Source organism: Nomascus leucogenys, chromosome 17 (assembly GCF_006542625.1).
Source record: "Nomascus leucogenys isolate Asia chromosome 17, Asia_NLE_v1, whole genome shotgun sequence".
NCBI lineage: Eukaryota > Metazoa > Chordata > Mammalia > Primates > Hylobatidae > Nomascus > Nomascus leucogenys.
This window is the reverse complement of record NC_044397.1, coordinates 13233004-13246769: the sequence shown is the minus strand read 5'-3', so window position 1 is coordinate 13246769 and position 13766 is coordinate 13233004. Positions and strand designations below refer to the sequence as shown.

The window sequence follows — 13766 nt, the reverse complement described above, 5'->3', positions numbered from 1 at the left end:
GTCTCTATCATTGCTGTATATGATCAATAATTCACCTGCTTCCTAAAGTATTTCCTCCATTCCTAAAAATATAAACACACATAGTTGAACCCATTAGAAGTAATAAAGGTGCAGAAATAAGAAAGAGCAATAGACGCGGAAAAATGGCCAACTGTCTTGTCCTCGCTGTTCATTATCCTTCTCCCATTTCAAGTATCTGGCTATTTCAATTTATTGCTTTCACCCTTGTAAGAATAAGGTGCATTTTGTCTAGTGAGGCTTCTCTTTGTTTGGCTGAGTCAAAACTGGGAGAAAGTATATGACAAGAGATGAATTATTCTATGATACACTATTTTTTTCCCCTCCAAATGTATAGCCATGATGTATTTTCTGTTAGTTGCTTGGTCCTTAAAATCTAATTTGCTTAAGTCAGTCCCAAACTAGAAACTTGAAAAAAACAAAATCATAAAGATATGGTCCTTAGTCTTCTAATTATCTCTGCGAGTCATCTATCTTCTGCAGCCAGAGCCTCCAAACTGAGGAATCCACTGAAATGAAGACATGTCGACCCTAAACTCTAAGTACCTTTTGCCACAGCATCACTGTATCACTTTCCTTTAGTAAATGAGGTTGGCTTGGGTTGAAAATGTGAAAAATTAAAGAAAGTATTAAAGGAATCAGTCAATCCCCTTCTCACCCCACTACTACTGCCCACCCCGCCCCAGCCTCTGCCCAATTCCTGGCTTAAAAATGATCATCTCTCCTATCTATCTGGTGAATGATCATTGCTCTCAACCACTGCACTTTATATATATTCTCTGTTTTAATCCATCCCAAGACCCTCGGAGATAGGTTTTAACATTCCCATTATACAGCTTAGAAAAATGAGGCCCTAAATGGAAAATAATGCCAAAGGACCATGTCAGTCAACAGAGTTATTTAACAGAGCCCATGCTAATCCTTTGTTAATACCGTAAATTACGGAACATCTTAAAGACTGTATGGATTCAGAACTCCTAAGATTTTTGAATTTTAAAATTTAAAAATGCATACCTGTTTTTTCCTTGAATTTGCTTTGGGAAACAGGTCTGCTGACAACACAGATGTAAATGGAGAACAGCATAGCTCAGGAAAAGGGTTTGGAATAGATGGCATTTCCGGAACATCAAGATCTTTCTTTTTTCTCCTACAGTAAGAGAACATAGGATGTAATTTACATAAAACAGAATGTAAAATATAATTGCTGTCAGGATTAAAAAGTGTGCTAAGGCGAACATGTACCACTCTGTGACAAAGCTCATATTATATAAAGTATACAGAAAAGGTCTGTGATGTACTTTCTATGGGTCAAAATATAGTATGTTAATTAGATACAAACAAATCTCCTATAGTTCCTCTCTCTCTCTCTCTCTCTCTCTCTCTCCTCCCACCCCTCCCCCTACCTCTGCCTTCTCTCTCTCTTTTGCCTTTAAATCACCAGGCATAGAAACTCCATCACTTTTGATAATTTTCCTGAAACAGAAATATAGACTATACAATTACTAATCCAAACATCACCTGAGAAGTCATACATTGTTATGCATCCATGATATCGACAGTCTCTAAGTTGCATTTAGTGCATTCATCCTTATGATATTTTGCTAATCACTTTTGGAAGTTATGATTTATTAATTACAGCTGTGGTTCATCTCACTTCAAATTTCATTCACAATGTTGCCCACACACAGTCTGTTGATTTTTCAAGTGCTTATAGATATTAAACAGCAAGGCAGTGTTTTGAGGAGGTAAGTTAATAGAACTTGCTAGTATAAATGTACTATAGTCCACTGGAGAGTAATTTTAACTTCACTGAAGTTGGAGCGCTTTGAAAATCAGGAAAAAAAAGTAACATTTAAATGTATGAATATAAAGGACTATAGACTTTTGTATTGTTGTAACCTTTTTTCTTTCCGAAAGTATGTGCAACTCTAAAGGCACTTAGTGCTGAATGCTGTGGAGATTGGGAAACCCTTTAAAGCCTCTATTCTTTCCTGCCGAACAGCAAGACTGCTCAAATGTCAATCCATGCTTTGCTTCTACAGGGTCGCTGTAAGACTCTATGTGGGAGGTGAATACATTTATGCTACGATTTTTTAAAATACATAAAATAAAATAGAGTTTACTTTGTGAAAATGCATGGCCACGAAGGAACAGAAGGTGATCGACCTGCAGCCTGACCTCCTAGTTTCACCACCGATGGGCAGAGGCGAGAGAGATGAGAGCTCTCAATGAAACAGTGATGCTATTTATAAGGCGCTGTGAGATCGCAATGTCCTGCTGATCCGGTAGGAGCCAGCTCAAAGGGGATTGTCTTCAGAGACTTTTACAAACTTGGCCCAGCTCTGGGCACATGGCTCACCCCCTAGGACCGCCTCCTCACCCCCTCGCCGGCTGCCCAGCCAGGACACTCCCCCGCGCCCTCCAGGGTTGCCTACCTGTCTGCAGCACAGCCGCGGGTCCCGTCCGGAGGGGGCAGGAGCGCTCGCGCGTGCAGCCAGGGGACCGGCGCCAGGTCGCGGGCGTCGCCCCTCCCTTGGGCAGCGCCACACACCTGGGCGGCCAGCGGCGAATCCCGGGCAGCAGCCCTGCCCGCGGCGCTCTGCCCATCTTGCAGGGAAGTGGTCATTGTCGCCGACCGGGGGGCTCGGGCGTCATGGGAGACTCCGCGCGTGCGGAGAAGGGGATCGCGCGGCGGGAGGCGAGGTGCGGGCTAGGCAGCCCGAGCGCTCTGCAGGTGTGGTGGCCTCGCCGCCTGCGCTTGGGTCCCGGCGGCTGAGACGCTCGGCCGAGCAATCTGCGAGGCGGCGGGGGAGGGGAGGGGGCGGAGGAGGAGGGTGGGGAGAGGGGAGGAGCGGCCGGTGGGTGGGGGCCGCGGGCGGCGAGGCGAGGCGCGGAGGGGGCGGGGAGGGCGCGAGAGCGGCTGGCCTGCCCCGCGCGTGGCCCGGGGCGCTCGGGGCCGCTGGCATTGCTCCCGCGCCGTCCGATCCGGGACGCGAGGCCGGGACCGCCGCCTCCCCAGGTGGGCACCGGGGCGCGAGGCTGAGCCCAGGGTCTGGGCGGCCCCGGCGCCGCTGAAGGCGGGGACCCAGCCGAGCGGGCGCTCCCGCTGGGCTTGCCGGGAGGACCGCAGGCGGGATAGGGGTCCGCGCAACCCTGACGCTCATACACTTGCATTCTTCTGCTCTGCCATCTGAGATCACCTAAGCTGTTGCTGGGCCGCCATGACAGTCCCCACCGGGCCAAGAGGCCAGGAGGCCAGGACACCAGGGGGTTTGCCCCAGTCCTTCCCCACGTGCCTCTTCTTCCATCCACTCCGCAGCCAAAGACTGGGGGGTTGTTGGGGAGCAAAGAATCCAATCGTTATAGAAAACTACTGAGATTTTGAGAATTCTCAGTAAAGCATGAGTAAACCTGAAGGTGTCTGGAATTAGACTATTAGTTTTATGGTAATGAGAGAAGCTTATATTAATGAATTCCAGGTTGCCTTACGCTAACTATTCCATCCTCTCAACAGCTCCATAAATTAGATGTTTATCTCATTTTACACAAAAGAAAACTGGGGCTCAAAACCATCGAGTACCTTGCACTAGTAACAGAGCACTAGTAGCTGGTGGAGTCAATATTCCAACCCAGAAGCTTCCTTCTCAAAAACCCAGACTGTTTGAAATAGTAACGACATTATTATGCTCACCCTCTGAGATGCAGCAACCCTACTCTGAAATGCTGGGTGATCCTGTTTCTGCTCTTCCAGTAAGTGTGCCTGTCCCTATGCACTGTTGAGGATTTCCAAATGTTTCACGGGGTCTTTGTTCTTTGACCAAATTAGGTAATATCTGTCCCTGGCATCTGCTTTACCAGGTTTTCTTAATTTCAACAACCTCTGCCCAGGGAAAGGTAAACACTGCCTCCAGAAGAAAGCAGCAGCTCCCCTCCCCCATCTCAGTGCTTCCTCGCCCACCGAGCCACCGACCACTGGAGAACCCAGGGGTCACTAATTCCCAGCCTGTGAGGAAACCTGGGGCACTCCGTGAAGACAGAAAATCCTTGAATCACAGTTCAGGGAATCCAAGTTCTTTATTTTCCTAATGTCAAAATTAAGGCCCAGAAGTGACCTGGGTCACAGCGGGTGTGATCGCTAGGATCTTTTATACCAGGGGTCCCCAACACCTGGGCCCTGGACCACACCTTACCAGTCCATGAACTGTGAGAAACCAGGCCGCACAGCAGGAGGTGAGCGGCTGGTGAACCAGCATTACCGCGAGAGCTCTGTCTCCTGTCAGATCAGCTGGGCATTAGATTCTCATAAGAGAGCGAACCCTATTGGTGAACTATGCCTGCCAGGGATCTAGGTTGCTCCTTACGAGAATCTAACAAATGCCTGATGATCTGAGGTGGAACAGTTTCATCTCGAAACCATCACCCCCACCCCATTCGTGGAAAAATTTTCTTCCATGAAACCGGTCCCTGGTACCAAAAAGGTTGGGGACACTGCAGTTTATACAATACTTTGGCTAAGCTAGGACAAAATGGTGATTCTCCTTCTCAGGAAAAAATAATAATAATAACCATGATGATAACTAACATTTATTGACACATGTGCCAGACAAAGCCCTCACTCACATCCAGTTCTCTGAATTACAGATTCTATGCCTGAGTTCAAGTGAATTTAATTTAAAAGCATACAGATATACTGAGGTTATTCCAGCAAAAACCAAATGAGGTATGTAGTTGCAGACAACTTGAACTAAAGAAACAAAGAAATAAGTAAACTTTAATCATTAACGTCATTATCCCAATTTTATCCAGAACTCTTGCAGGCAGCCACTTCTTCTAAGAATAATATAGTTGAGCACATGAATTAGTGGCTGAAGTTTACTGTCTCCACTCCCAACAACACACTCTCTCTCTCTTTCTCCCCCCTTCCTCTCTCTCTCTCTCTCTCTCTCTCTCTCTCACACACACACACACACACACACACACACACACACACACACGGGGGGGGGCGGAGACAGAGAGAGAGAGAGAAAGAAAGAGAGCACATTTTTGATTTTTCTTTTTTTCTTGGGGAAAGGGATAGGTGGAATCTGCATATGTCTTTGGAATCACTGGAAATGCTATTCCCAATGGTGCATCTTGCTCCACATCTTAGCATAATTGCCATAATTTCTTAACCTCAAGAAAGAGTATTCCTTGGTTGGAAAGATATCTCTATTTTGTCTCCCCTTTCCAAGCATTCTCCTATTTAGTGGAAATCCAGGGAGGGTCAATTTGCAGGCTTTATGCTGGTCCTCTGACCCCAATGGGTAGAAATTGTAATCCCTGAGATTACCAGGGGCAAAAAGAAAAGGAACAGGTCTCTGAGAATGAGAAACTAAATAATTTTGTCTTGTAGATTGGCACTAAATGTTAAATTTACTCCCAGTAATACCTTGAGAATCTGTAACAAGAGTTTTTAGAATTAGCTCATTCACATTTTTGAAGCAAGTCAATAAAGGAACTAGGTTTTTTCATCCAAATGGTTTACAAGAAATGATTCTAAATAAAGAACTATGCAGTATAAAATGTACAGAATCCTGTCAGACCTGCTACAGCCTAAGAAAATAGAGGTATTTTTCTATAAAAGAGAAGTTTTAAAAGAGAAATTTTCATCCTCATAATGGACAGATTTCTGAAACAATAAAGCAGATATGTGGGTATCAAAGAGCAATATCAGTCCCCTGGGTGGCTGTCCTCCTTTTGGACTTGGGCCTGTTGCAGAGAAGCAGCTTGTCCCCTGGCCCCTTTGCTCTGTGGGCCTTTTCTACTCTTTGTCCCTCCCTTTCCTGTCTTTCCTCAGGATTCCCAGTCTTTCTACCCCTCCTGGAAAATGTGTCCTCATTGCATTCCTCTCTCTCTCTGCTCATCAATTAAATTTCTTAACACTTTGTATTGTGAAAGATAACACACATACAGAAAAGAAGTTCATAAACACAATGTATAATGGCTTATCACAAGGAAAATACTGATGCCAGGTCATGAAATGGATTCTTGTCAGCCTTCCAGAAACTCCTCTTTTGCCCCTCCCTTCAATTCAAAGTTAGTTAGTTAGTTTGTTTGTTAGTTTCTTGCTTGCTTGCTTTTCTATCTCTCTCTCTCTCCCTCCCCCATTTCTCTTCCTTTCTTCCTCTCTTCCTTTCTTCCTTTCTTTCTTTCCTTTTATTTTGCAGTGTCTCTATTGCCCAGGCTGGAGTGCAGTGGCAGGAACATAGCTCACTGCAGCCTTGACATCCCAGGCTCAAGCAATCCAGCCACCTCAGCCTTCCAAATAGCTGAGACCACAGGCACATGCCACCACATTCAGCTCTTTACTTTTAGTAGAGATGAGGTCTCATCATGTTGCCCAAGTTGGTCTCAAACTCCTGGGCTCAAGCAATCCTCCCTCTCCAGCCTTCTGAAGTACTGAGATTACAGGCTTCAGACACCACTCCCAGCCCAATACAAATGTTCAGAATAATCAAATCCTTCTTTCTGTTTATAGTTTACACCTAACTATCCATCCCTAAACGAAATACATTTTCTAGATTTGATCTTTACATAAATGGAATCATACTGTTTCGCCTTTTTATGTTTGACTTGGTTCCCTTAATATTACATTTGTAATATTCTTCCATGCAGTTGCAAGTAGCTGTAGTCTTTTTGTTTTTCTATTGTATGTAATACCACAGTTTACTGATCCATCTTACTGCAGAAAGATATCTAGGCTGTTTCCAGCTTTGACTATTATTAATATTGCCACAATGCACATTTTGCACATTTCCCTTGGTATGCATAGGCATGCACTTCTGGGAGGTATACATGTAGGAGTGGCATTGTGAGGTCATGGTATATATATATGTATGTTTGGTTTTAGTAGATATTGCAGTTTCCCAAATTGTTTGTATTGATTTTTATCACTACCAGGAATGCATAAGCTTTCCCAGTTCTTCACATCCTTGACAATTAGTATATTAGAATTGTCACAGTAGACATTCTGGTGAGTGCATAGCACTATCTCATTGTGGAATTAAACTTTTCTTTATGACTAATGAGTTTGAGCAATTTTTTCTATGATTAGTTACCACTTGGACATCCTCTTTTTGTTTTTCTTTTTGTGAGTTGGAGTCTCGTTCTGTTGCCCAGGCTGGAGTGCAGTGACACAATCATGGCTCAGCTTACTGCAATCTCAACCTCCCGGGCTCAAGCAATCCTCCCTCCTTGAGTTCCCAAAGTGTTGGAATTACAGGGGTGAGCCCCAGAGCCTGGCCTGGACATTCTCTTTTGATGGACCAATTCAAATCTCTTGCCCATTCTTATGATGAGTTTTTTGTCTTTTTCTTACTCATTTATGAGTTATTTTTAAGTTCTGTTTTTATCTTATCTGTGAAGGTATATAGGTTGTTTTTATTAATATGAATAAGTAATATCACAGCCTCACTCATAGAAAAGATTATCCTATCCTCACAACTTTGCAGTGGCTCCTTTGTCATAATTCAATTGCTGATCTACCCATAGGTCTGCTCTGGGCTCTCTGTTCTATTCCACTAGTTTATTTACCAATATTTATGTCAATATCACATTGCCATAATCATTATGGTTTATAACAAGTCTTAATACTCAATGGAGCAGGGCTTTTCATTCTGTTCTTCAAGACGGATTCTTCAAGATAGTTAATAGCACAGATCTTAGTCTGAGTTCTGATCTCAAAAGGATGGGTATTAAATATGATATCATATCTTTATCACAGATATCATTTATCAGATGAGAGAAAGGTTCCCTCATTTTCCTTGTTTGCTAAGAATTTTTATTATGAATGAATATTATTAAATCAACTTTTCTGCCTCTAGAGTTGATCATATGGTTTTTCTCCATCATTTTATGTATTAAAAAGTAGTTATGTTGACTTTTTTTTTTTTTTTAGATGGAGTCTTGCTCTGTCACCCAGGCTGCAGTGCAGTGGTGCAATCTCTGCTCATACAAGCTCCGCCTCCCAGGTTCACGCCATTCTCCTGCCTCAGCCTCCCAAGTAGCTGGGACTACAGGCGCCCGCCACCACGCCCAGCTAATTTTTTCTATTTTTAGTAGAGGTGGGTTTTCACCATGTTAGCCAGGATGGTCCCGATCTCCTGACCTCGTGATCCGCCCACCTCAGCCTCCCAAAGTGCTGGGATTACAGACGTGAACCACCGAGCCCGGCCTAACTGTGTTGACTTTTTTAATGGTAAACTAAGTGTATATTCATAGGATAAACCCTACTCATATCTATACATATATTTAATAAGATTGCTAATATTTTGTTTACACGTTTTTGCACCTACGTTCATGAGTGAGATTGGCCTGAATTTTTCTTTCTTGTAATATTCTTCTGAGATGTTTGTATAGGCTAATGATGGCCTTGTTAGAAATGCAGAGTTTTCCCTCTTTTTCTTTCTTTAAAGAGTTTATACAGATTATTTCTTATATAAACTGTGTTATTTCTTCCTTAATAGTTAATAAAATTTACTTGTCAAGCCATCAGACCCTGTCGTTTTCTTTGTGGAAAAGTTTTTAATAAATGATTCAATATCTTTAATAGTTATAGGACTATTCCAAATTCTTATTTTTTCTTTTTTTTTTTTTTTTTGATGGATAGCATAGCTTTATTCAGAGTGAAACCTTCCTTTCACAGAAGAATGAATAAAGGTAAAATAGAGGTACTCTTGTAGATCTGAAAAACAGCTTTCATAAGTCCAGGGGGAATAACCACCGGGAGCGGGGTTGCTTACCTGAGTGTTAGGATGCAGGATGCCCTTGTCTGAGACTGCAGTGTGACTCTCATTTCCTTCCAGGCAGCTGCTAGAGATTAGGACTTGGGTGACAGGAAAGCTAATTGCCTCCTCTTACCAAGTGGCTCTCCATAAAGGAACACTTATGGCAGACAAGATCACTTTGGGGAACAATAGGGCTTTCCCACTTATCCACACCATCTGGAGGAAAGGCAAGAATCTGCTGGGGACCATGCATCTATCCTGCTACCCCTTCCATCCTCTAGAAGACTCTTACTGGCCCTCATGAAAGTCCTCCCTTGTTCTTGATGCAGAGAAGTGTCTGCAGACATTTATTCCTGTAGTTTTCTGCTTCCTGCTCACCCTACGGAACCAGAGTCAGGGGCTATTCAGACTGGCACAGCCAATGTGTCCTACTGAGGAGCTCCTTTGCTGCTATTGTATCCGGAATTGGTGGGTTCTTGGTCTCACTGACTTCAAGAATGAAGCCGCGGACCCTCGCGGTGAGTGTTACAGTTCTTAAAGGCGGCGTGTCCGGAGTTTGTTCCTTCTGATGTTCGGATGTGTTCGGAGTTTGTTCCTTCTGATGTTCGGATGTGTTTGGAGTTTCTTCCTTCTGGTGGGTTCGTGGTCTCGCTGGCTCAGGAGTGAAGCTGCAGACCTTGGCGGTGAGTGTTACAGCTCTTAAGGCGGCGCAGCTGGAGTTGTTCGTTCCTCCAGGTGGGCTCGTGGTCTGGCTGGCTTCAGGAGTGAAGCTGCAGACCTTGGCGGTGAGTGTTACAGCTCTTAAGGCGGCGCAGCTGGAGTTGTTCGTTCCTCCAGGTGGGCTCGCGGGCTCGCTGGCTTCAGGAGTGAAGCTGCAGACCTTCGCGGTGAGTGTTACAGCTCATAAAAGCAGTGTGGACCCAAAGAGTGAGCAGTAGCAAGATTTATTGCAAAGAGCGAAAGAACAAAGCTTCCACAGTGTGAAAGGGGACCCTAGCTGGTTGCCACCCTTAGGCTCCAGCAGCCTGCTTTTATTCTCTTATCTGGCCCCACCCACATCCTGCTGATTGGTAGAGCCCAGTGGTCTGTTTTGACAGGGCGCTGACTGGTGCCTTTACAATCCCTGAGCTAGACACAAAGGTTCTCCACGTCCCCACTAGATTAACTAGATACAGTGTCCATACAAAGGTTCTCCAAGGCCCCACCAGAGTAGCCAGATAGAGTGTCCACAGGTGCATTCACAGACCCTGAGCAAGACACAGGGTGCTGATTGGTGTATTTACAATCCCTGAGCTAGACATAAAGGTTCTCCACTTCTCCACCAGACTCAGGAGCCCAGCTGGCTTCACCCAGTGGATCCCACACCGGGGCTGCAGGTGGAGCTGCCTGCCAGTCCCATGCCGTGGGCTCGCATTCCTCAGCCCTTGGGTGGTCGATGGGACTGGGCGCCGTGGAGCAGGGGGTGGCGCTCGTCAAGGAGGCTTGGGCTGCACAGGAGCCCACGGAGTGGGTGGGAGGCTCAGGCATGGCGGACTGCAGGTCCCGAGCCCTGCCCCGTGGGAAGGCAGCTAAGGCCAAGTGAGAAATCCAGCGCAGCGCCGGCGGGCTGGCACTGCTGGGGGACCCAGTACACCCCCCGCAGCCGCTGGCCCGGGTGCTAAGCCCCTCATTGCCTGGGGCCGGCAGGGCCGGCCTGCTGCTCCGAGTGCGGGGCCGCCAAGCCCACGCCCACCCAGAAGTCCGGCTGGCCCGCAAGTGCCGTGCGCAGCCCCGGGTTCCGCTCGCGCCTCTCCCTCCACACCTCCCTGCAAGCTGAGGGAGCCGGCTCTGGCCTTGGCCAGCCCAGAAAGGGGCTATCACAGTGCAGCGGTGGGCTGAAGGGCTCCTCAAGTGCAGCCAAAGTGGGAGCCCAGGCAGAGGAGGCGCCGAGAGCGAGTGAGGGCTGTGAGGACTGCCAGCATGCTGTCACCTCTCCCTATGTTTTGAACCCATGACTCTCACCCTGAGCACAACCAATTGGCCCAGGTAAGGGTGGTGCTGATGCAAATGCAGCATCAAAAGGCTGGCCAATCACCTCTCACCTACAGATACTAGGTTGGTGCAAAAGCAACTGTGGTTTTTTTCAATTACCGCAAGTACTTTTGCACCAGCCTAACAATCAGTCCTAAGCCTGAGCAATTCTACTTCCTAAGTATTTCTCCCTCTTTTCTGTTTGTATCTCTTTTTTTTATTATTATACTTTTAAGTATTAGGGTACATGTGCACAATGTGCAGGTTAGTTACATATGTATACATGTGCCATGTTGGTGTGCTGCACCCATTAACTCATCATTTAACATTGGGTGTATCTCCTAATGCTATCCCTTCCCCCTCCCCTCACCCTACAACAGGCCCTGGTGTGTGATGTTCCCCTTCCTGCGTCCATGTGTTCTCATTGTTCAATTCCCTCCTATGAGTGAAAACATGCAGTGTTTGTTTTTTTGTCCTTGTGACAGTTTGCTGAGAATGATGGTTTCCAGGTTCATCCATGTCCCTACAAAGGAAATGAACTCATCATTTTTTATGGCTGCATGGTATTCCATGGTGTATATGTGCCACATTTTCTTAATCCAGTCTATCATTGTTGGACATTTGGCTTGGTTCCAAGTCTTTGCTATTGTGAATAGTGCCACAATAAACACACATGTGCACGTGTATTTATAGCAGCATGATTTATAATCCTTTGGGTATATACCCAGTAATGGGATTGCTGTGTCAAATGGTATTTCTAGTTCTAGATCCCTGAGGAATCGCCACATTGACTTCCACAATGGTTGAACTAGTTTACAGTCCCACCAACAGTGTAAAAGTGTTTCTATTTCTCCACATCCTCTCCAGCACCTGTTGTTTCCTGACTTTTTAATGATTGCCATTCTAACTGGTGTGAGATGGTATCTCATTGTGGTTTTTATTTGCATTTCTCTGATGGCCAGTGATGATGAGCATTTTTTCATGTGTCTTTTGGCTGCATAAATGTCTTCTTTTGAAAAGTGTCTGTTCATATCCTTTGCCCATTTTTTCGATGGGGTTGTTTGTTTTTTTCTTGCAAATTTGATTTTTTCTACTGTCAATTTTGACAAGTAGTATTTTCTAGGAATGTATCTCTTTCATCTAAATTTTAAACTTTTTAATATCTGAAGGATTTACTATGCTTCCCTATGCCCATTCCTGACATTGGATATTAGTGCTTTCTCTCCTTTTTTCTTGATTATATTCCCCAGAGTTTATCAAGTTTTTAAGCTTTTCAAGAAAAATGAACAGGCAACCTACAGAATGGGAGAAAATTTTTGCAACCTACTCATCTGACAAAGGGCTAATATCCAGAATCTACAATGAACTCAAACAAATTTACAAGAAAAAAACAAACAATCCCATCAAAAAGTGGGCAGAGGACATGAACAAACACTTCTCAAAAGAAGACATTTATGCAGCCAGAAAACACATGAAGAAATGCTCATCATCACTGGCCATCAGAGAAATGCAAATCAAAACCACAGTGAGATACCATCTCACGCCAGTTAGAATGGCCATCATTAAAGAATCAGGAAACAACAGGTGCTGGAGAGGATGTGGAGAAATAGGAACACTTTTACACTGTTGGTGGGACTGTAAACTAGTTCAACCATTGTGGAAGTCAGTGTGGCGATTCCTCAGGGATCTCGAACTAGAAATACCATTTGACCCAGCCATCCCATTACTGGGTATATACCCAAAGGACTATAAATCATGCTGCTATAAAGACACATGCACACGTATGTTTATTGCGGCACTATTCACAATAGCAAAGAGTTGGAACCAACCCAAATGTCCAACAACGATAGACTGGATTAAGAAAATGTGGCACATATACACCATGGAATACTATGCAGCCATAAAAAATGATGAGTTCGTGTCCTTTGTAGGGACATGGATGAAACTGGAAAACATCATTCTCAGTAAACTATCGCAAGGACAAAAAACCAAACACCGCATGTTCTCTCTCATAGGTGGGAATTGAACAATGAGAACTCATGGACACAGGAAGGGGAACATCACACTCCGGGGACTGTTGTGGGGTTGGGGGAGGGGGGAGGGACAGCATTAGGAGATACACCTAATGCTAAATGACGAGTTAATGGGTGCAGGAAATCAACATGGCACATGGATACATATGTAACAAACCTGCACATTGTGCACATGTACCCTAAAACCCTAAAGTATAATTAAAAAAAAAAAAAAAAAAAAAAAAAAAAGAATAACCTTATTTTTCATTTGTGTTTTATTTTGTTAATTTCTATACTTTTTTTTTGAGATGGAGTCTCACTCTGTCACCCAGCCTGGAGTGCAGTGGCACAATTTCAGCTCACTGCAACCTCTGCCTCTCTGGTTCAAGCAATTCTCCTGCTTCAGCCTCCTCAGTAGCTGGGATTACAGGCATCCACCACCACGCCCAGTTAATTTTTTGTACTTTTAATAGAGACGGGGTTTCACCATGTTGGCCAGGCTGATCTCGAACTCCTGACCTCAGGCAGTCCACCCACCTCAGCCTCCCAAAGTGCTGGGATTACAAGCGTGAGCCACTGCTCCTGACCTCTATCTTTTTCTTTCTTATTTCCCTCCTTCTTTTTCTGGTTTTATTTTTGATTATTTTTTGTTGATATTCTAAATATTTTACATGGAAAGCTTATTGATGTTTAGCTTTCCTTATTTTCTAATATTCACATTTAAAGACATTCATTTCCCTCCAGGTATGATTTTTAACTATATCCTTGAAGTTTTAGCATATTGATTTGTATTATTATTCAGTTCAAAGTATTTTATACTTTCCATTGCAATATTCTCCTAGCTGTCGATTTTGATTCTTTAAAATATTTAATTTAACTACCTTGTTATCACAGACTATATTTTATGTAATTTCAGTCCTTTGAAATTTCTTGAAACTTACTTTATGGCCCAGACTATGGT

General features: G+C 44.4%; 1 protein-coding gene across 1 annotated transcript in view; it reads right to left on the bottom strand.

Annotated features, from left to right (window-relative positions):
* The window catches only part of GRB14 (growth factor receptor bound protein 14), a 126690-nt gene extending 123508 nt beyond the window's left edge, over positions 1-3182 (bottom strand). The window contains exons 1-2 of the mRNA XM_003266179.3: positions 2454-3182; positions 1033-1165 (exon numbers count right to left, since the gene is read on the bottom strand). Coding sequence (XP_003266227.3) covers positions 1033-1165; positions 2454-2644 — 324 coding nt within the window. The 5' untranslated portion in view covers positions 2645-3182. The remainder of the gene's footprint in view (positions 1-1032; positions 1166-2453) is intronic.
* Positions 3183-13766: the final 10584 nt, after the last annotated feature.